Source organism: Sus scrofa, chromosome 4 (assembly GCF_000003025.6).
Source record: "Sus scrofa isolate TJ Tabasco breed Duroc chromosome 4, Sscrofa11.1, whole genome shotgun sequence".
Classification (NCBI taxonomy): domain Eukaryota; kingdom Metazoa; phylum Chordata; class Mammalia; order Artiodactyla; family Suidae; genus Sus; species Sus scrofa.
The window spans coordinates 38236050-38254980 of NC_010446.5; the positions used below are offsets into that span (position 1 = coordinate 38236050).

Here is an 18931-nt window from a genome sequence, read left to right on the forward strand (position 1 = left end):
GGCATATGGAGGTTCCCAGGCTAGGGGTGCAATCGGAGCTGTAGCCACTGGCCTACACCAGAGCCACAGCAACGCGGGATCCGAGCCACGTCTGCAACCTACACCACAGCTCACGGCAATGCCGGATCGTTAACCCACTGAGCAAGGGCAGGGACCGAACCCGCAACCTCATGGTTCCTAGTTGGATTCGTTAACCACTGCGCCACGACGGGAACTCCTGATTTGATTTACTGAGTGATTTCATCGAAAATGTGTTGAGCTACACTTGTAATATTACTTATGCTCATAAAAAGGGCTGACATGGAGAATAATTTAAGTTAAATTCTTGGACTCTATTTTGCAATGGAAATGTTGCCATAGGAACCAAATTTCAATTCTGAAGCTAGAGAAAGATGTCTTGTAACGATGAGGCCTGGAGTCAAATCAACAGGTTCTTAAAACCTGTTGAAAATGTAAATGGAATGGCAGTAATGTAACCTTGTTAATTTAGCCAGTTTCTCTTTTTAAAAATAAGAGATTTTAGGGAAGAAAGTTGCAGGTAAAATACCATAAACTCAAAATCTGTATATCGTATTTATTGATCATTAAAATATTTTACCTCTCTCATATATTTTGTTCATTTCCAACATACCAGTAAAGTTTGTTCTGATGGGAAAGCTAAAGGCAGCTTTGGCTGTTATCATAATAAACTCTCCCTAAGGAGTGACTTCTTCATGGGTTTAGTGTGTAGGATATGAGAGTGTTCTAAGTTCTGAAGGTTTATTAGGAATATTGGTCTTTTATACTATTTTAATTTTGATGGAATGTCTCAGTATCCTTTCAGTGAGTACCGTCTGGGTCCCAGATATCTTTGTCACACTTTTTTTCAAGTCTTCTAAAAGCTGAGCAACTTTATTAGAAAATGAGTCTTTAGATAAACAACTATGTTGATAATCTTTTTACTATTTTTCCATTAATCCATGCATATTCTAAATATCAGGGTTTTTTTTCCCCTACAAGGGACAGATCATTGCAAAAATTATAGTCGTCGCAGTGATTTCTCAAATTTATTATTATCAATACACAGTTAGTTGCTGTAATGAAATACTAGTCGCTACTAATTCAAAAGTGTGATGTTGCAAAACCACATACCATCTCATTAACTCATCCTCATGGACATAACTCATCCTCATGGCCACAAATATTGAACATCTGTGTGGGCAGTCAAAAAACACTTATTGATGATCAGAGTTATCTTACATATGAAAATATTTGCGTAAAGGATTTGGGTTCCTGCATTAGGGAACTTAAAGCTTAATGAAAAAGTAAAGACAGAAACACATTTAAAAGATAAATTTCATAGTGTGAAAAATAAAAAATAAAGCACTTTTGGTAATAATTTTATTACTGACATTTCCTTATATTGTAATGATTCACTTGATCTGTGATTAGGCTCAACCATCAAAACATCCATAAGAAAATGAAAAAGGCCTCTGTGTAGGTGTTTAAAAATAGCATCACTTGCAAATAAGGAGCTATATAGAGAAAAACTTGATTAACTAAAAAGAATAGTTAACTTTAAAAACATAACATCAGCAGCGATCCATGTTCATAGCATCATTATTCACAATAGCCAAAAGATGGAGGGAACCTGGGGTCCATTGACAGATGAATGGGTAAAGAAAATAGAGTATATACATACAATAAGAAAATAGAGTATATATCTACAATAAATATTATCTAGTCTTGCAAAAGAAGGAAATTCTGACATATGCTACAACAGGGATGAGCTTGTCCTGAAGATGTGAAACAAACCAGTCACCAGAGGGCAAATACTATATGATTCCACTTACATGGAATATCTAAAATAGATTCATAGAGACAGAAAGTGGAATGGTGGTTTCTGGGGCTGGTAGGGAGGGGAAAACACAGAGTAGTTGTTTAAAAGATATAGAGTTTCAGTTTTGCATGTTGAAAAGAGTTCTGGAACTAGAACAAATAATTTTAAAATTTATTTGGAAACACAAAAGACAGTCTTTTGAATAAGTGGTGCTGGGAAAACTGGACAGCTACATTTAAAATAATGAACATAGAACACTCTCTAACACTATATACAAAAATAAACTTAAAATGGATTAACAACCTAAATGTAAGAGCAGATACTATAAAACTCCTAGTGGAAAATATGGGCAGTACACTCTTTGACATAAATAAATTATAGAAATACTTTTTTTGGATCCATCTCCTAAAGCAAAGGAAATAAAAGCAAAAATAAACAGGACTTAATAAGCTTAAAAGTTTTTGCACAGCAAAAGAAACCATTGACAAAATGAAAAGACACCCTAATGAATGGGAGAGGATATTTATTTTGCAAGTGATATGACTAATAAGGGATAATATCAAACATATAAACAGCTCATACAACTCAATGTCAAAAAAAAATGAAAAAAAATGGACAGAAGAACTGAATAGACATTTTCCAAAAAGGAAATGCAGATGGCCAACAGGCACATGAAAGAATGTTCAATATTGCTAATCATCAGGGAAATGCAATTCAAAGCTACAAGGAGATACCACCTCACACTTGTCAGAATGGCTATCATCAAAAAGAACACAAATAGGAAGTTCCCATTGTGGCTCAGTGGTAACGAACCCAACTAGGATCCATGAGATCACAGGTTCAATCCCTGGCCTTGCTCAGTGAGTTAAGGATTGGGCGTTGCCATGAGCTGTGGTGTAGGTCACAGACCTGGCTCAGATCCCACATTGATGTGGCTGTGGCACAGGCTGGCAGCTGTAGCTTGGATTCAACCCCTAGTGTGGGAACTTACATATGCCACAAGTGCAGCCCTAAAAAGCAAAGGGAACACAAATAACAGATGTTGGTGAGGGTGTGAAGAAAAGGGAACCCTTCCACAGTTCCTCCATACTGGGAAACAGTATGACAGTATCTCAAAAAAGTACAAACAGGAGTTCCCATCGTGGCACAGTGGTTAACGAATCCGACTAGGAACCATGAGGTTGCGGGTTCAGTCCCTGCCCTTGCTCAGTGGGTTAATGATCCAGCATTGCCGTGAGCTGTGGTGTAGGTTGCAGACGTGGCTCGGATCCCGCGTTGCTGTGGCTCTGACGTAGGCCAGTGACTACAGCTCCGATTCGACCCCTAGCCTGGGAACCTCAATATGCCACAGGAGCAGCCCAAGAAATAGCTGAAAAAAAAAAAAAAAAGTACAAACAGAACTACCATATGACCCAGCAGTTCCATTGCATAAAAAAACCCTCTAACTCAAAAAGATACATGCACCCCAATGTTCATAGCAGCTTTATTTACATTTACCAAGATACAGAAGCAAACTAAATGTCCATCACTAGATAGGTGGATAAAGAAGATGTGGCACACACACACACACACACACACACACACACTCACTCAATGGAATATTACTTAGCCATAAAAAAAGAAAAATTCCATCATTTGTAGTAACATGGATGAACTTGGGCATTATGCTAAATGAAATGAGTGAGGCAGAGAAAGACGTATGATATCGCTTATGTGTGGAATTTTAAAAATACAACAAACTAGTGACTATAACAAAAAGGAAGCAGACTCATAGAGAACAAACTAGTGGTTACCAGTGGGGAGAGGCAAAATAGGAGTAGGGGATTAAGAGTGCAAACTATTAGGTATAAAATAAGTTACGAAGATACATTGTACAACACAGAGTATATGGTCAATATTTTACAGTAACTATAGAGTATAACCTTTAAAAATAGTGTATCACTATATTGTACACCTGTAACATATTGTACATCACCTATACTTCCATTAAAAATAAATATAAATTTAAAAAAAAGAAGAGTTCTGGAGATTGGTTACACAACAGGGTAAATATACTTAACACTACCAAATTGAGTACAGCATTTTTAAATGGTTAATATGGTAAACTTTATGTGTATTTTACCATAATTTTTTTAAAACACATAATGTGATGTCTATAAAAACTTTGTTTCGATAGGGAAAATTATGTGACTTTAAGTCCCATGAAATGAAATGTTTTTAAATGAATAAGTAATGCCGTTACAATCATCCCAGATAGGATGTTTACCTGACAGCTCCATCTCCTTCATCCCATCCTTTCAATCTAAAGAATTCCAGAAGTTCCTGTCGTGGCTCAGTAGAAACGAATCTGACTAGCATCCATGAAGACACAGTTTCGATCCCCGGCGTTGCTCGGTGCGTTAAGGGGGATTCAGTGTTGCCATGAGCTGTGGTGTAGGTTGCAGACACAGCTCGGATCCCGCATTGCTGTGGCTATGGTGTAGGCCGGCAGCTATAGCTCGGATTCAACCCCTAGCCGTGGAACCTCCATACTCTGCAGGTGCAGCCCTAAAAAGACAACAACAAAAAAAAGAAGAAGAAAAGAAAGAAAAAAAGAATTCTATCACTCTGACGCATCACTTTCAGTGGGCATTAATTCAGTTTCATCCTATATTCCTAAAGAGTAAAACAAGGGGTTTTAGCATTGTATTCATTTGACCAAAATTAGCTTATAGCTCATCCCCAGCTGACAGTGTTACTTAGTTGTCATAATACTAACTATAGTTTAAGCTACTTAGTACTATTACAAATGCATTCTGAATTAGCCAAGTCACTATTAGCAATATTATATCTAATTTAGAGGATCATGGAGAGATTGGAATGTCTCCACAGGCAAGTAAAGTAGGTGATAATGAGTCTGAAAAACATGTCAGGTGAAAGGAACTGAGGTGAGGCTGTTTCACCTGAAAAAGATAACTGAAACAGGAGCCATTATCTGTCTTCAGATATTTGAAGAACTAGTATATGAAAGAGGAATTAATTTGAACATGAGTGTAAATTACAAAGGGACAGACTTCAGGTTCACATTAGAAACACTTTTTGTAGTTTAGAGTTGCCCAGCAGGCTTTCTTGTGGGGAAGTATACCTCCTATCACAGGACCTTTTTAAAAAAGAAGGTAGCTAACTTATTGTCTGGAGAACTGTATGGAGAAATACCTTTGTGGTGGTCTCTTAGGACTTTTTTGGGGGAGGGAGAACTGTAGGGCTTTGAAGAATCCAGTTTGAAAATCACTGAAAGAGTTCCCATTGTGGCGCAATGGAAATGAATCTGACTAGTATCCATGAGGTCACAGGTTCGATACCTGACCTTGGTCAATGGGTTAAGACTCTGGCATTGTCATGAGCTGTGGTATAGCTCGACGACGACACAGCTAGGATCTTGTGTTGCTGTGGCGTAGGCCAGCAGCTGTAGCTCCAGTTGAGCCCCTGGCCTGGGAACTTCCATGTGCCGTGGGTGCAGCTCTAAAAAAGCAGAAAAAAAAAAAAAAAGAGAGAGAGAGACTCCCTGGAAAAACCTAGTTATTCCAAATGTTTATTTTCTACTTTAATCATTCAGTATAGAAAATGAGGAGCCATTGAAAAATTCCAAACAGAAGAAAGACAGGGTTTGGTTTGCCTTTAGAAAGGTCTATGTTGTACTATGTTGACAGTACAACCAAAATCAAAACTGAGAGGAAGCAGGGAGACCAGTTTGGAGGGTGCTCCAGTGGCCCAGGCAAAAAAAAATGGTTAGAAGCTAAACTAAGACAACAGCAGCAGTGAATAGAGAAGTAGCATTAAAAAAAAAAAAAAAAAAAGAAAGAAAAGAAAAAAACCCAGTGATCAGTTTGGTTTGATGTGAAAAGAGAGTATGGGTTAATTCTCAGTCACTTTGGGGACTTGAGTAAATAATGTTGACTTTAACAGACAAAGAGCATGTGGAGACGCAGTGCATTTGAAGGGAAAGATCTTGAATTTAGCTTTATAGCTGGCAAGTTCAAGGTAACTCTAGTTCACCTCTAGTCTAATAATTAGCAGTGGGAAGGTCAGATACAGAACCTAGGAGCAAGGTCTGGGCTGGAGAAATAGAGTTAGGGGTCGCAGATATAAATATGACAGGTGAAACCATGGGAGTCTGGGAGGAGGTAGAATCAGCTAGAAAGACTGTGAGGAAGCATTTCAAAGGGATACAGGAGGAACCTGGGTAAGTTCCTCTAACTTCTTATAGCTGATACTGGTGCACAATGATGATAACGGTGTAGGCTTTAATGTTTAAAAAAAAAGTTTCAGATTTTTACTTTGTGTAACAAATTTCAAATATATTTGAAGTGATTTTTTAATAAAATTATGATAATGATTCTGCCAAAACGCTGAAATGTTTCTACCATCTAAGAATCTTATGGATCTCTGCCTAATCATTAGGTGAATTTTTATTTGACTTGGATATTTTTGTTCTTTCATTCTTATTTTACTTTGGTTTTCATTAAATTGGTCATGTTGGTCTTCTCTCTGACCAATGCAAATGCACTATATTGATTAATTAAAAAATCATACTTTGATAAAAATCATAGTTCTTTAACTCATAGAACTTATACCCTCCTTATGTTCTTTGTTTATCTAAGGAAACGCAACCTCACCACAAGTACAAAGACCGTCTTTCATGGAGTACTTTGATAAACAGGACTTCAAGAATAAGAGTCATGAAAACTGTAGTCAGAACATGCATGAACCCTTCCCTGTGTCCAAAAATGTTTTCCCTGACAACTGGAAAGTTCCTCAAGATGGAGACTTTGACTTTGTAAGTACATTTTAATTCTCCCATATATATTTTCTCCTTCTCTATTTAGTTATTCCATTGAGATGCCTGGGTTGTGTGGGTGGGTGTCTGTATAAAATTACAGACTGTGTATTAATATTCAGTATATTACCATATATTTGGGTAAAGGGTGGTGAAATTGTAGTTTGCTTATAGAGCAAGTGCAGAGAAATGTAAATAATTGCTTATGGTTAAATAAATTATAGACCAAATTTAAAGAAGTACTTAGGGCTCTAAAACTAAAATGACAGCTATTTCAAAAGATGTTTTTAATAATGAAAATATGAGATACTTATGACAGTCTGAAAATTCAGTTTCCTAAACAAATGATGCAGAGGGATTTGTGACATAGACTTTGAGGAATTTGCTTCGTCTTGGAAAGTTAACTGAAATAGTTTCTACTTGAATGTTAATTCCACTTGGTTTGTCAGAAATAATAGTTCTATTCTATGTCTAGTTAGGAATATAAACTTCAGTACAAAACTGTGCCTTGCTGCCTCTTGTTCCATTTTTCTCTTTATTCCTTCTGCACTGCTCCTTACTCTCTATTTCTTTTAAAGAATGCATGTAATACAGATAAACAATTCTAAAGCAGTTCTTTTCACAACTTGAGAGAGTAAATTCTTAAAGTGAGTTCTTTAACGGAGTAGAAATTTTTATGGAGTAAATTCTTGCTCTAGCATGTATTAAATAGCATTTACTTTTGCCTGTTATTCTGTAAGCTTTTTTCATATAAAATAACTACAGTTTTTATAACTGTTTGTTAATAAGTACATTTATGTATAAGTAAATGAAAGTTCAAATATATCTATATCTTTAACATTTTTTAGTACTATTAAGCCATTTTGCTTGTTCATCATGCCTCATGCTTTGGGATTTTAAATATTTTTCGTGTTAAAATACTTTTCTTCTAAATAATGTTATTATTTAAGTTTTTAAATAATCAGATAATAAAGTTTCAAAATCTATCCTCAATAAATTTATTACTAGTTGCTAGCAAATAGTAGCAATAGCAGTGGCATAGGTTAGTCTGAAAACACTAATTGTAATATCTCCTTACTATTTCAATTCTGAGGTTAAAAATTAAAAAAGTAAAATCTGTATTTCTATAGTTCTAGTAATATTTCATTTTATACTATCTCCTCTTTAAAAAAATATAAATCATTTAGAATGCTGACATTCAAGCTTTAAATCATCTATGAAAATGATGAATAATGTAGAATACTTAGCATCAAAGAACTCTGTCTTGACTCAGAATAAATCATAATCGTCATTGGGAAACAGTTTGAAATGAGCTACGAAGTAATGAATAAATTATCATAGTTAAGAAATAGCAAATAAAATGATTTAATTCTGTTTCAGTTAGTCTTTGCTGCCACTCCCAAAATTTAGGGGCTTAAAGTAACTATTTTATTTGCTCACAATTTTGGGTAAGCATTTTGACAAAGATCAGCTGAATGGTTCTTCTGCTGGTCTTACCTTCAGTCTCTCAAGTGGCTGTAATCATCTGGCATCTTGGCTGGAGCCGAATGATCTCTCTAAAGTTACTCATGACAGGAGCGGAATGATTCCTCTTAAAATCGCTCATGTGTCTGGCAGTCGTGCTAACATTTAGCCAGGCCATGTGACCCTATCAGGGAGGCCTGGAAGTTTAAGTTATAGTAGCTGCCTTCCAAGAAGGGAGTAGGAGAAGTTGCAAGACCTCTCGATTTACAATATCTTCAGAAAGATTGAGAGCCTAGGAATCTTAACCAACGAGGTGACAGACATGTGCACTGAAAACTACAAAACATTGCTGAAAGAAATTGAAGAATATACCAATACATGGAATGACATTTCATGTTTATGGATTGGAAGACTTAATATTATTAAGATGTCAGTATTGTCCAAGACAATTTGCAGGTTCAGTGTAATCTCTATTAAAACCCCAGTGTTGTTTTTTGCAGAAATAGAAAATTCCATCTAAAATTCATATGGGACTTCAAGGGACTAGAATAATTAAAACAATGTTGAAAAAGAGAAATGAAGCTGAAGGTCTTATTGTTTCTGATTTCAAAACTTGCTACAAAGCTACAGTAATCAAAACAAACTGCCATGTAGACAGATGGAATAGAATAGAAAGCCCAGAAATAAACCATCACATATATAGTCACATGATTTTCAGCAAGGTTGCTGAGACCATTCAATGAGGAAAGAATAGTCTTGTCAACAAATGATGCTAGGAAAACTGGATATTCACATGCATAAGAATGAATTTGAGCCCTTACCTTACATGATAAACAAAAGTTAACTCAAAATAAATCAAGGATCTAACCAAACATAAGAATGATAGCTATAAACCTCCTAAAAAAACATAGAGGAAAAGCTTCATGTCCTTGGATTTGGTAGTGATTTTTTAGATATGGCACCAAAAGCATAAAAATTAAAATGTTTGTATATTATAAGCAGAGTGAAAAGTCAACGCACAGAATGGGAGAACATTTGTAAATCCTGTATCTGATAAGGGGTTAGCATCTAGGATATATAAAGAACTCCTGTAACTCAACAACAAAATACAAGCAACCTGATTTTAAAATGGTCAAAGTACTCAAATAAATGTTTCTCCGGAGAAGATACACAAGTGGCCAATAAACAAATGCAGAGGTGTTCCATATCACTAAGTATTAGGGAAACAAATCAAAACCAGGAGATACCATATCACACCCGTCGTATAAACACACATACACAGAGAAAATAACAAGCATTGGTGAGGATGTGGAGCAACTGGAGCCCTTCCTTGTGCACTGAAGGTGGGACTGTAAAGTGGTACAGCTGTGCAAGACAGTACGGCTTTCCTCAGAAAGAAAGTAAACATGGATTATTGTGTGATCCCGCAATTCCAATTCTGGGTGTATACCCAGAAGCTTGGACAGATATCTGTACATCCATGTTCATGGCAATGTTATTGACAATTACCAAAAGGCAGAAGCAACCTAAGTGTCCAGGGATGGATGAACAGATAAATTAATCACTAAAGGACAAACACTGTGCACTTCCACGTATATGCGGTACCTAGAGTAGTCAAGCTCATAGAAACAGAAAATAGAATGGTAGTTGCCAGGTGCTGGGGGGTGGGGGAATAGGGAGTTATTGTTTGAGGGGCGCAGTATTTCAGTTTTGCAAGATGAAAAATGCCACTGAACTGTAACACTTAAAAAACAGTTAAAATGCTGGAGTTTAAGTTACATATAATACTGCAGTTAAAAAAAATAGTATATAGTTATACATAAATATTATATTGCAATATTGTAATAACTAAGAGAAAAGAGTGTATGTTTATATATATATATATATATATATATATATATATATATATATATATAAATCTGAATCACTTAGCTGTACACCTGAAACTAACACTAGATTATAAATCAACTATACTCCATTAAGAAAAAGACAGACTAGAGGTAGGGGAAATCAGTTATGTGAAACAGACTTGAAATAATATAGTAATAAAATGAAGACGAGACAAACAACAAAAAACAAGGATAGATGTAGGAGACACCAGAGAGGTTAATCAACAGAAATAGCTTACTTACTAGATTAAAGAATACTGTTTTGGGTTACGATGAAGTACTAAATAATAGAAGGTAAATTTTTTTTTTTTAAGAAGGAAAATGTCCACACAGCTGGAAAGAGGCTCCAAGGGATCATATGGCTGGATGTAATTTTTGCAGAGTTACTTCTTTTCTGACTTAAGCAGGTCATGTAGCTTTAAAAGGGGAGAAGGAAGGGGGATGGAGTGACTAGAGCAGGAATTCTTCCTTCGCCAACATTTACTACACCTGTCAGCTGCAACTGCTCTACCCTCTCATCACTTTGAAGAAAGAGAAGAATGTTTTAATAGCTATTGAAGGGATGTAAGTTGGAGTAAGCAAGAGATGAATAAGGAAAGGGTTGCCAGCAGATGGATAAAGAATGGCTGGAGTAGTAGTGAGTGTGGTAAAAGACAAAAAGTGTGTAAGAGGGGCTAAAGGAGAGCAGGAAAAGAGGAAGCAGAGGCGGGGCAAAGTGTAAAGGGTTTGATGGACTACTTTGTTTACAAAGTAAGGAAATGGACTAGAAGCAAAGACAGATTTCCACTTAAGACACCAGCTGGTAGTGATAAGGGAAATCTGGCCTTATTCGTTTCCTCATACATTGGATATAGAATGTGAAAAATGTGACTCATCAAAGTGTAAAGTGTGCTGAGGTTTATGTGTTTTCTTCCTTCTTTATGAGTTATCTCAAGGATATCTTCCAAAAGAACTTGATTTTATGATTCCTTTGTCTATTAACTAGAAATTGCTTAAAACTAACCCAAGTCATTTTGACCCCATTTCCAGGATATGGGAAGGCTTCTCCTTCTGCCTTGAGAGAAAGAGGTTTCAAAAAAGAAAAGTGAGAGAGAATACTTCGTTGTTTTTTGCTATATTCAAAACAGATTCCTAAAGGACAAAACTTATTCAGAGAGACACCTGCTAGACAGATGTGCAGAACAGGAAGCATTCTTTATCTTAAAGCCTGTATGCAGCATAATTTGTATATTTTATTTAGCATTTGTCTTTTGGATTTTCTATGAGCTGACTGTTTCATCTTATGTTCCTGGATGTAATAAGATAATTAATTTGTGATTTCACCAACTTGAGGATAGTATAAAGATAGGATAAAATATATTTGGGCTAACTGAACCAATTATTTTAACTCTACTGAAAAAAAGGGGTCTGTTTAGGGTGTGGCTAGACTCTGAAGATTTCCAAAACAAATGTAAAAGGCAAATCTGTTTATTATAGCACTAGTCTAATGTTTCAGTTTTTGTTAGAATTATTTCCAAACAGCCTTCGCATCCAGATTGTTTAGTGTTAAATGAAGAGCATGTAGATCATGTTTTGCAGAAACTACACTATCATTCATACTTAAATCAATATATTTTGGGTAACATAAAGATTTTGGAATAAGAACAAAAACTTTAAAAACCATCTGTTAACCCAGCACATTGGTTCCAAAGTTTAAAAAAAGAATCAGATTGACATGTAATTACTACTCTAAGAGGAATTAGGTAAATCAATTATTTTTTTGTTTTTGACTCAAACTGAAATATAAGTTAACATTTTTTGATTACTCTGATTCTTAAATATTCAACTTGTATTGTTCCTTTTGAGCTAAGGGATGTAGAAATCCTCCAGGACAGCACTGGAGAAACAGTCTGAGTGACTGTGACAGAAAGGGAAAAAAGTCCTCTCCTTTAAGTTCAAATTTGCCTTGAACTTCCCTGATTTTTTTTTTTTTTTTTATATATGAAGTTCTACTTCTGACTCTAGATTGGCAAGTTGGTATGGTAACAGGAGGAAGAAAAAACAAAGCACAATAAACCTCACTGCTGCAAAATGGAGAAAGCAGGAAACCTGGAGAAAGTACCAAGCCTGCTGCAGGAGCCACAAGGGCATTTTAGGAATGGTCACTTATTCTGGAGGAAAGTTTCTTTCTCAACATCCTTTCACCTTGCTAGAGCAGCCAGCGGCTTTGGAGGGTAATAAAGTGGAGACAGTGGTGGAGTATAAGAGCCCAGGCAAACACTTGTAGCAACTCCAGCCCTTTGGAAAGCCCTGTAGGAAGCCTGGAGTTAAAAACTGAAGCCAGCAGCAGCAGCCAGTTTTTACCAGTGTAGCAGTGTGTTACCATCTGCTTTCTCTACTTAAATACAGATAATGCTTTCGCTCTTTAAAGGGATGTTGGCTCAGTTTCCCTTGCAGTGCACTCCTTAGTCAAAGAACTTCTTGTTCTTCTCATTCCCTCGTTGTGTGGACTGAGGAAACCACTTCAGTTGAGTGAAGTATTTAAGCATATTGTCATCGATTAGCTTTGCATTAATTAAATGATTATTGTCAAGTATTTCCAGATGTTTGCAGGAGTACTAACAAAGTATAAAAAGATAACTAGATATTTCAGATTTATTTCTTCTAGGGTAAAGAAGAAATAAACACAAAATCTCAAATGCTTTAGTGGATAGCCGTGGGTAAGAGTTTATGATTACAGGTGTACATGTGGCATGAACTTGAGCGTATGTAGCACATTGCGCTTTCACTCCTCACTCTTTATAGAGCCAACAGGAAATTAAAATTAATGAGAACCCTGCACTTTGAAATACTTTCAGAATTCTTGACTATTGCAGTCCTTTGCCAGCTCACGAAATCTGTGCTGGCAATTGTACTGCACAGATGGTGTGGTGTGTGCACAGTTGTAGCGTGTGATTGTCTAGGTCCATGTAGAATTTTTATAAGATTTTGACCAATCTACTGAGGCATTTTAAAAAGTCATAACCTTTGTTTTGAAAGGAGGGCCTTCTTCAAAGAGAAATAGAGGAAAAAATGTTACTAGTCACTGGATAGCTAAGCTGAATTTAATCCATTTTATAGTAGTTAAAGAAAGGGAAAACTTTAGTGTCTCTAAACTGCTGCTTTGTTCTTTGTATAATGTAATCCATTTGGCCACCTAAGGTAAAATGAGCATTTTGGCTTCTTATTTATTCCTAAATATGCTGTTAAAGGCTTCCATGATTTTAGAAATTTTTATTTGGTGGTTGTATCTAAGCAAGATTACCTGAAACATAAAGCTAATTCTGCTTATTCAGATAATGAATGCCTTAAGTTAAAGCTCACTATATCATCATTACCTTTACAAATTAGAGTGAGCAGGCTATACTTATTAGGTTAATTAAGATAGAAAGCACAGGTGCAGTGTATGGTTTCTTGTCACCATGTTGGAATTTATTAAGATGTTTAAAGTACATGGCAAAAAGAAGAATGGCTTACCAAAACGAATTCTAAAAAACATAAACTTTCCTTGTAGTAATTTATTCTTTTAAAAATGTCATTTATCCAGAAGATTGTGTCGAAAAATTGGCTATCTTACATCTTAAAACAAAGATATTGTACTCTAAGCATATGTTATGACGAATGTTGATGTCCAAGGACGTTATTTTGACTAAGTACACTTTTTGTTCGTAATCTTATTCTGAGTGTTTAGTCAGTAAGCAACGGGGACTGTTTGGTGATTACATCAAAAGAGATATAAGAACCAATAGTGGGATTTAGAATCACAGAGTGGACAATATAATGTGTTGCCTTTTAATTTAAGGCTGATGTCCTTATAGTGTTTACTTCCTACCTAAATCATTAGACTTCAAATAAGTTGTTAGGATTGATTAAAGTTAGATAAGTCCTTTTTTTCCTTTAACTGTTATAAATGAAATTTATTTAAATCTGAAACTATTTTTGTTCTTATATATATAACTTGGGTTTTCAGAATATACATAGTAGTTTAGTGTCAGAACCCTTTCCATAACTGATTCCATCTTACTGCCTGATATATGTCCTTCACAGTTGGAGGTACACAGTTCTTTTTGGGTCTATTAGGCTAAATTGATACATCTTTCTCTCCTGTCCTGACATTAGGTTGGCAACCTTTTCCCATTCTATCTCTCACTTATTACAGTATAAAACTTTTAGTTAGGTTGGATCCTTCCAGTTAAAGGATATTCCAGTAAATTACATCTTTTTTTTAAATAGAAAGCCTAATTGTCTTGATTCAAAAGCAAACTAGTTTTGGAGTTCCTGTTGTGACTCAACAGGTTAAGAACCCAACATAGTGTCCATAAGGATGGGGGTTTGAGTTGGCCTCCCTCAGTGGGTTAAGGATCCAGCGTTACTGCAAACTGTGGCATAGGTCACAAATATGACTCGGATCCCATGTTGCCATGGCTGTGGTGTAGGCTGGCAGCTGCAGCTCCAGTTTGACCCCTAGCCTGGAAACTTGCATATGCCCCAGGTGCAGGCCTAAACAGAAAAACAAACAATCAAACAAACTAGTTTTATTTTGTAATTTTTGTCCATCAGTACTAAAAACATCTTCCCAGAAATATATACAGAGCTTACAGAGATAAGTGAAAGAGCATTTCAAACTAACATGTGTAGCAGGTTTAAAAAAAAAAAAATTGGTATAGAGATTTCTTAATTGTATAGATTTATTTTTAAGACACATTTTCATGGTTCTTCACAAAGGAACACTTTTCCCTTTTTTTTCCTTCATTAATTAAGTAATGGTACATGTTAAATTTGATATGCAGTATACTGATGTAATTAAAACTGTTCTTTATTAAGGTGTCTAATAAAAGTCTCAGTAATCTGGGTTAGAGTAGCACATTATAATTCCACCAGCCTTCAGTTTAGTTTTTAGCTCTCTATCTTAATATGAGAATGCAAATTAAGCTACATAATAGTCAAGGCTAGGGAGTTCCTGCCATGGTGCAGTGGGTTAGGAATCCAACTACAGCAGCTTGAGTCACTGCAGTGGTACAGGTTTGATTCCTGGCCTGGTGCAATGGGTCAAAGGATCCAGTGCTGCCACAGCTTAGGTTGCAGCTGTGGCTCAGATTCAGTCCCTGTCCCGGGAACTTCCATATGCTGCGGCCATAAAAAAAAAAAAAAAAAAAAAAAAAAAAAAAAAAAAAAAAAAAGTCATGGCTACAAATGTGTAAGTATATAAAAAGCTAATAATCAGCCGTACGCTTTTACTAACTAGTCAGATGAAATGAGTAGTCAGTTGTGGACTATCATTGCTGTGGAAAAAAGATCTAAAACAATTACAGTCATTTTCATGATTATATTATTTGATGAAAAGAAATTTACTGTCTTTAACTTATTAGAACTTCAGTGATGGTACAAAATTCCTGAAATTGCCCTACTTTGATTTTAAATATTTAATCATTCTTACCCTGACTGAGCATTGAAAGACCTTTGCCTTGTAAGCATCGTATAAGGCACAATAGAAACAAGGTACAGTGAAGTTACCCCTTGATTTACAGAAATCAGTGAATTACAACTGCCTGCAAACAAAATCTATGTTTCCATTTTCCTTTATTATAGAATTATGGGCATGATCTTCCAGAAAAATATTCTTTAAATAACCGAAATTAATAAATTATCCAACCTTTGCCAGTGCAGTAGTCATCATTTAACAATAGATCTTTAGATGTCCAAAAAAAAAAAAAAAAGAATCACCTTTTGTTGTCATTTTTTAAGCATTTTCCAGAACTTGGTCAACTTTGAGCTTCTTTCTGTATATTACAGTAGTTGCCGTCACCTGTAAAATTTCTTCCTTATCTATATCATTTCTACTCTCTTTCTTCTCTTATCTAAGGCTTCTTTCAGTTGGGTACTATGCTACATTTTGCTGTGACATACCATAGGATCCTGCAGTAAGTTTAAAATTTTAGCATCTGAAATTGTTTTTCTAACTAGGCAGTTCTTTAAGTTGAAAGTTGTATGTGCAATTTTGTCTACACGTATAATTTTACTGCTCCGAATTTTTCCTCTCTTTTTGCTTCTGGAGAGTTATTAGTAGAAACAGTAGCTAGTAAATGTTGAGAGTTTATTGTGTGCTGAATACATTTCAAAGCACTTTCCTGAAAATGATCCGTCATAGAAGGTACTATTGTTATCCCTCTCCCAATCTTTTTTTTTTTTTTTTTTAAATAACTGAGGAAACTAAGGCATAGAGAGTTTAAGTTCAGTCGTCACGGTTATATAGCTTCTAGACAGCAGAGCCAAAATTTGAACTCAAGAAACATGACCTTAGAGTTTGTCCTGTACTACTTAACAATTACGCAGTTGTTAAGCCTTCAGTGAAGAGGTAGCTTGAACCTGAAATCAAGAAAATAAGAGATGGGTAAATCATGGCATTGAACCCAAACTGAGGGTAGAAGCAAAACTATGAAGACCATTGGAATAAAGTAGGGCTTCACACATGGAACAGGCAAAGGTGCAGGATCCAAAGTGAGTTACCTTAGCCAGCAACACAGAAGGCTTTTCTGCACACTTCAGCTGTTCTAAAGAACAGTTCTAAAGGAGACAGTGTCTACTGGACAGAGTAATATTGGGTATTATTTGAGAGCAACCTAGGTTATACTGCCAAGCTGAGGCTTCCAGCATGTATTGATCCTTAATTCTGTGGGCAGTGGATAACTAGTGCAGAGTTCTTATCAGCAAAGTAACTCTTTGTTTTTTAGTGTCAGGTGAAGCACACACAGGATTTGAATAGCTTGGAGCCCCAAGACAGGATTAAAAACTGTTGAAATTGACAAAGTGGATTTAGACAAAAATAGTGGAATTTAGAGAGATTAGATATGAGATCATCTAGGTTTAAGAATCATCTGGATATGATAACCAGTTGTATATAGGGGAGTAGAATGAAGAAGTTTTCTGATTTAGAGAATAGATTGACAGAGTGTTGCCATTGTTTGAGGTACAGAACAAAAGGAGGGAAAAAAACAGGTTTTGGAGGTTAGATGTGAAAGCTGAGCTAATTAGTTCTGTTGGGGATGTATTAAGTTTGTAATGTCTGAAAGACATGCAAATCCACTAGATAGTTGTAAGTACAGGCTGAAACCATGGATTTGGGAATATTTGGCTTAGAGTACATAAGATCACCCTTTACAGAGCCTTTAAGTAAGGAGAGTTACCGGAAGTAGATTTCTAGAGAATCCCAAACTTAAGGTGGACAGAGAAGGAGCAATGAGCAGAGGAGATTGGCTTTATCTAGCCTTGGGTTTATTTTTTTTTAATTTTTTGAATTTATTTTTATTAAAGTATAATTAATTTACAATGTTGTGCCAATATCTGCTGTACAGCAAAGTGACCTAGTCAGACATATATGTACATTCTTTTTCTTATATTATCTTCCATCATGGTCTATCCCAAGAAATTGGATAAAGTTGCTTGTGCTGTACAGCAACACCTCATTGCTTATCCTTAAATGAACCTATCTACAGAACAGAAACAGACTCACAGACCTAGAGAGCAGGCTTGTGGTTGCCAAGGGGGTCTGGGGAGGGAGTGGGATGGACAGGGAGTTTGGTGTTAGTAAATGCAAACTATAACATTTAGCCTTGGATTTAAGTTGAACCAAAATTAAGGCGGCAAATAACAGCTGTCACTTGAGAATTTACCATGGCTAACATTGTCCCCCCCCCAACTTTTTTTCCTAATTGGGTATATCAGCTTATATTTGAATTTAAAGAATACTTTCAGCTGCCAAGTGTTTTATTATTAGCTCTTTAAGGATTCATCCTGGTACCAGGATTCATGCTGGTACATTTTAAAATGTAAGCACTTTTTAAACAGTTACAACTCATTGGGAACAAACCTGAAGTGTCTTTTCCCCAAACCTACTTTGAACAGTGGATGCACTCACTAATCTCCCTTCTCTGTCCCTTAACTATGGCCTTTGAATGAGTGCTACAATTTTCCGGTCACTTTTGGTTAGTTAAAAGTCTGACTAGTTTAAAAATTTAACCTCAAATGTGATTTAAATCTCACCTGATCATTCCCTACCCTGCATCTCAGGGCAGGCCACCTAAGCAGTTTAAGACAATTGGCGTGCTTTCTCCTCTCCTGGGTCTGTCCCTTAGAGAGATTGGCAGTGGATGGGAAGAGGGTAAGAGCAGGGAGGAAGGATAGAAGAGGCAGAACTCATCATCTGAACCTGCTCATCTGAAGATGATGGGTCCTGTTCTGACATATTCTGGTTCTAACTGCTGTAGAATGTCTCTGCTAAGGTGGAGACCTTCATGTGGACTATATGTGTGGTTTTCCTGAGGTCATAGTCTTATCTTGCCTCCCTTTATCACTGAGCCCTTTTTCAGAAATGAGCTACTGTTGCACCAGTTCAAATTCCTTTTCCAGGAGGTCCCGTCATAGTACAGCAGAAACGAATCGTCTAGGAAGCATGAGGTTGTGGGTTCGATCCCTGGCCTCGCTCAGTGGGTTAAGGATCTGGCGTTGCTGTGAGCTGTGGAGTAGGTCACAGATGCGGCTTGATCTGGCATTGCTGTGGCTCTGGCATAGGCCAGCAGCAACAGCTCCGAATGGACCCCTAGCCAGGGAACCTCCATATGCAGCGGGGACAGCCCTACAAAGACCAAAAAAAAAAAAAAAAAAAAAAAAAAAAAAAAAAAATTATTCCTTTTCCAGTAATAGAACATCACTGACTCTCCTGTTTCCTTGTGAGGGAACATGTTTAGCTATGAAAATAAGCAGAATTCATGCAAAGGAGCTTAGAAAAATTCAGGCCAAACACCATCATCTCCCATTTATGGTTATTATTCTGAAAGGTTAAAAAAAATCACATGCATTTAAAAAGATAAAGCCTGTTTTAAAATATGCTTATGGGGAAAAATATACTTATGAAACTTTTCATTCCAG

At 36.2% G+C, this 18931-nt stretch overlaps 1 protein-coding gene across 2 annotated transcripts in view; it reads left to right on the plus strand.

Moving 5' to 3' along the window:
- STK3 (serine/threonine kinase 3) overlaps positions 1-18931 on the plus strand; it is a 294976-nt gene that overhangs the window by 224248 nt on the left and 51797 nt on the right. For both annotated transcript variants that reach the window (XM_005655350.3, XM_021089060.1), the window contains one exon: positions 6460-6635. In XM_005655350.3, coding sequence (XP_005655407.3) covers positions 6460-6635 — 176 coding nt within the window. The remainder of the gene's footprint in view (positions 1-6459; positions 6636-18931) is intronic.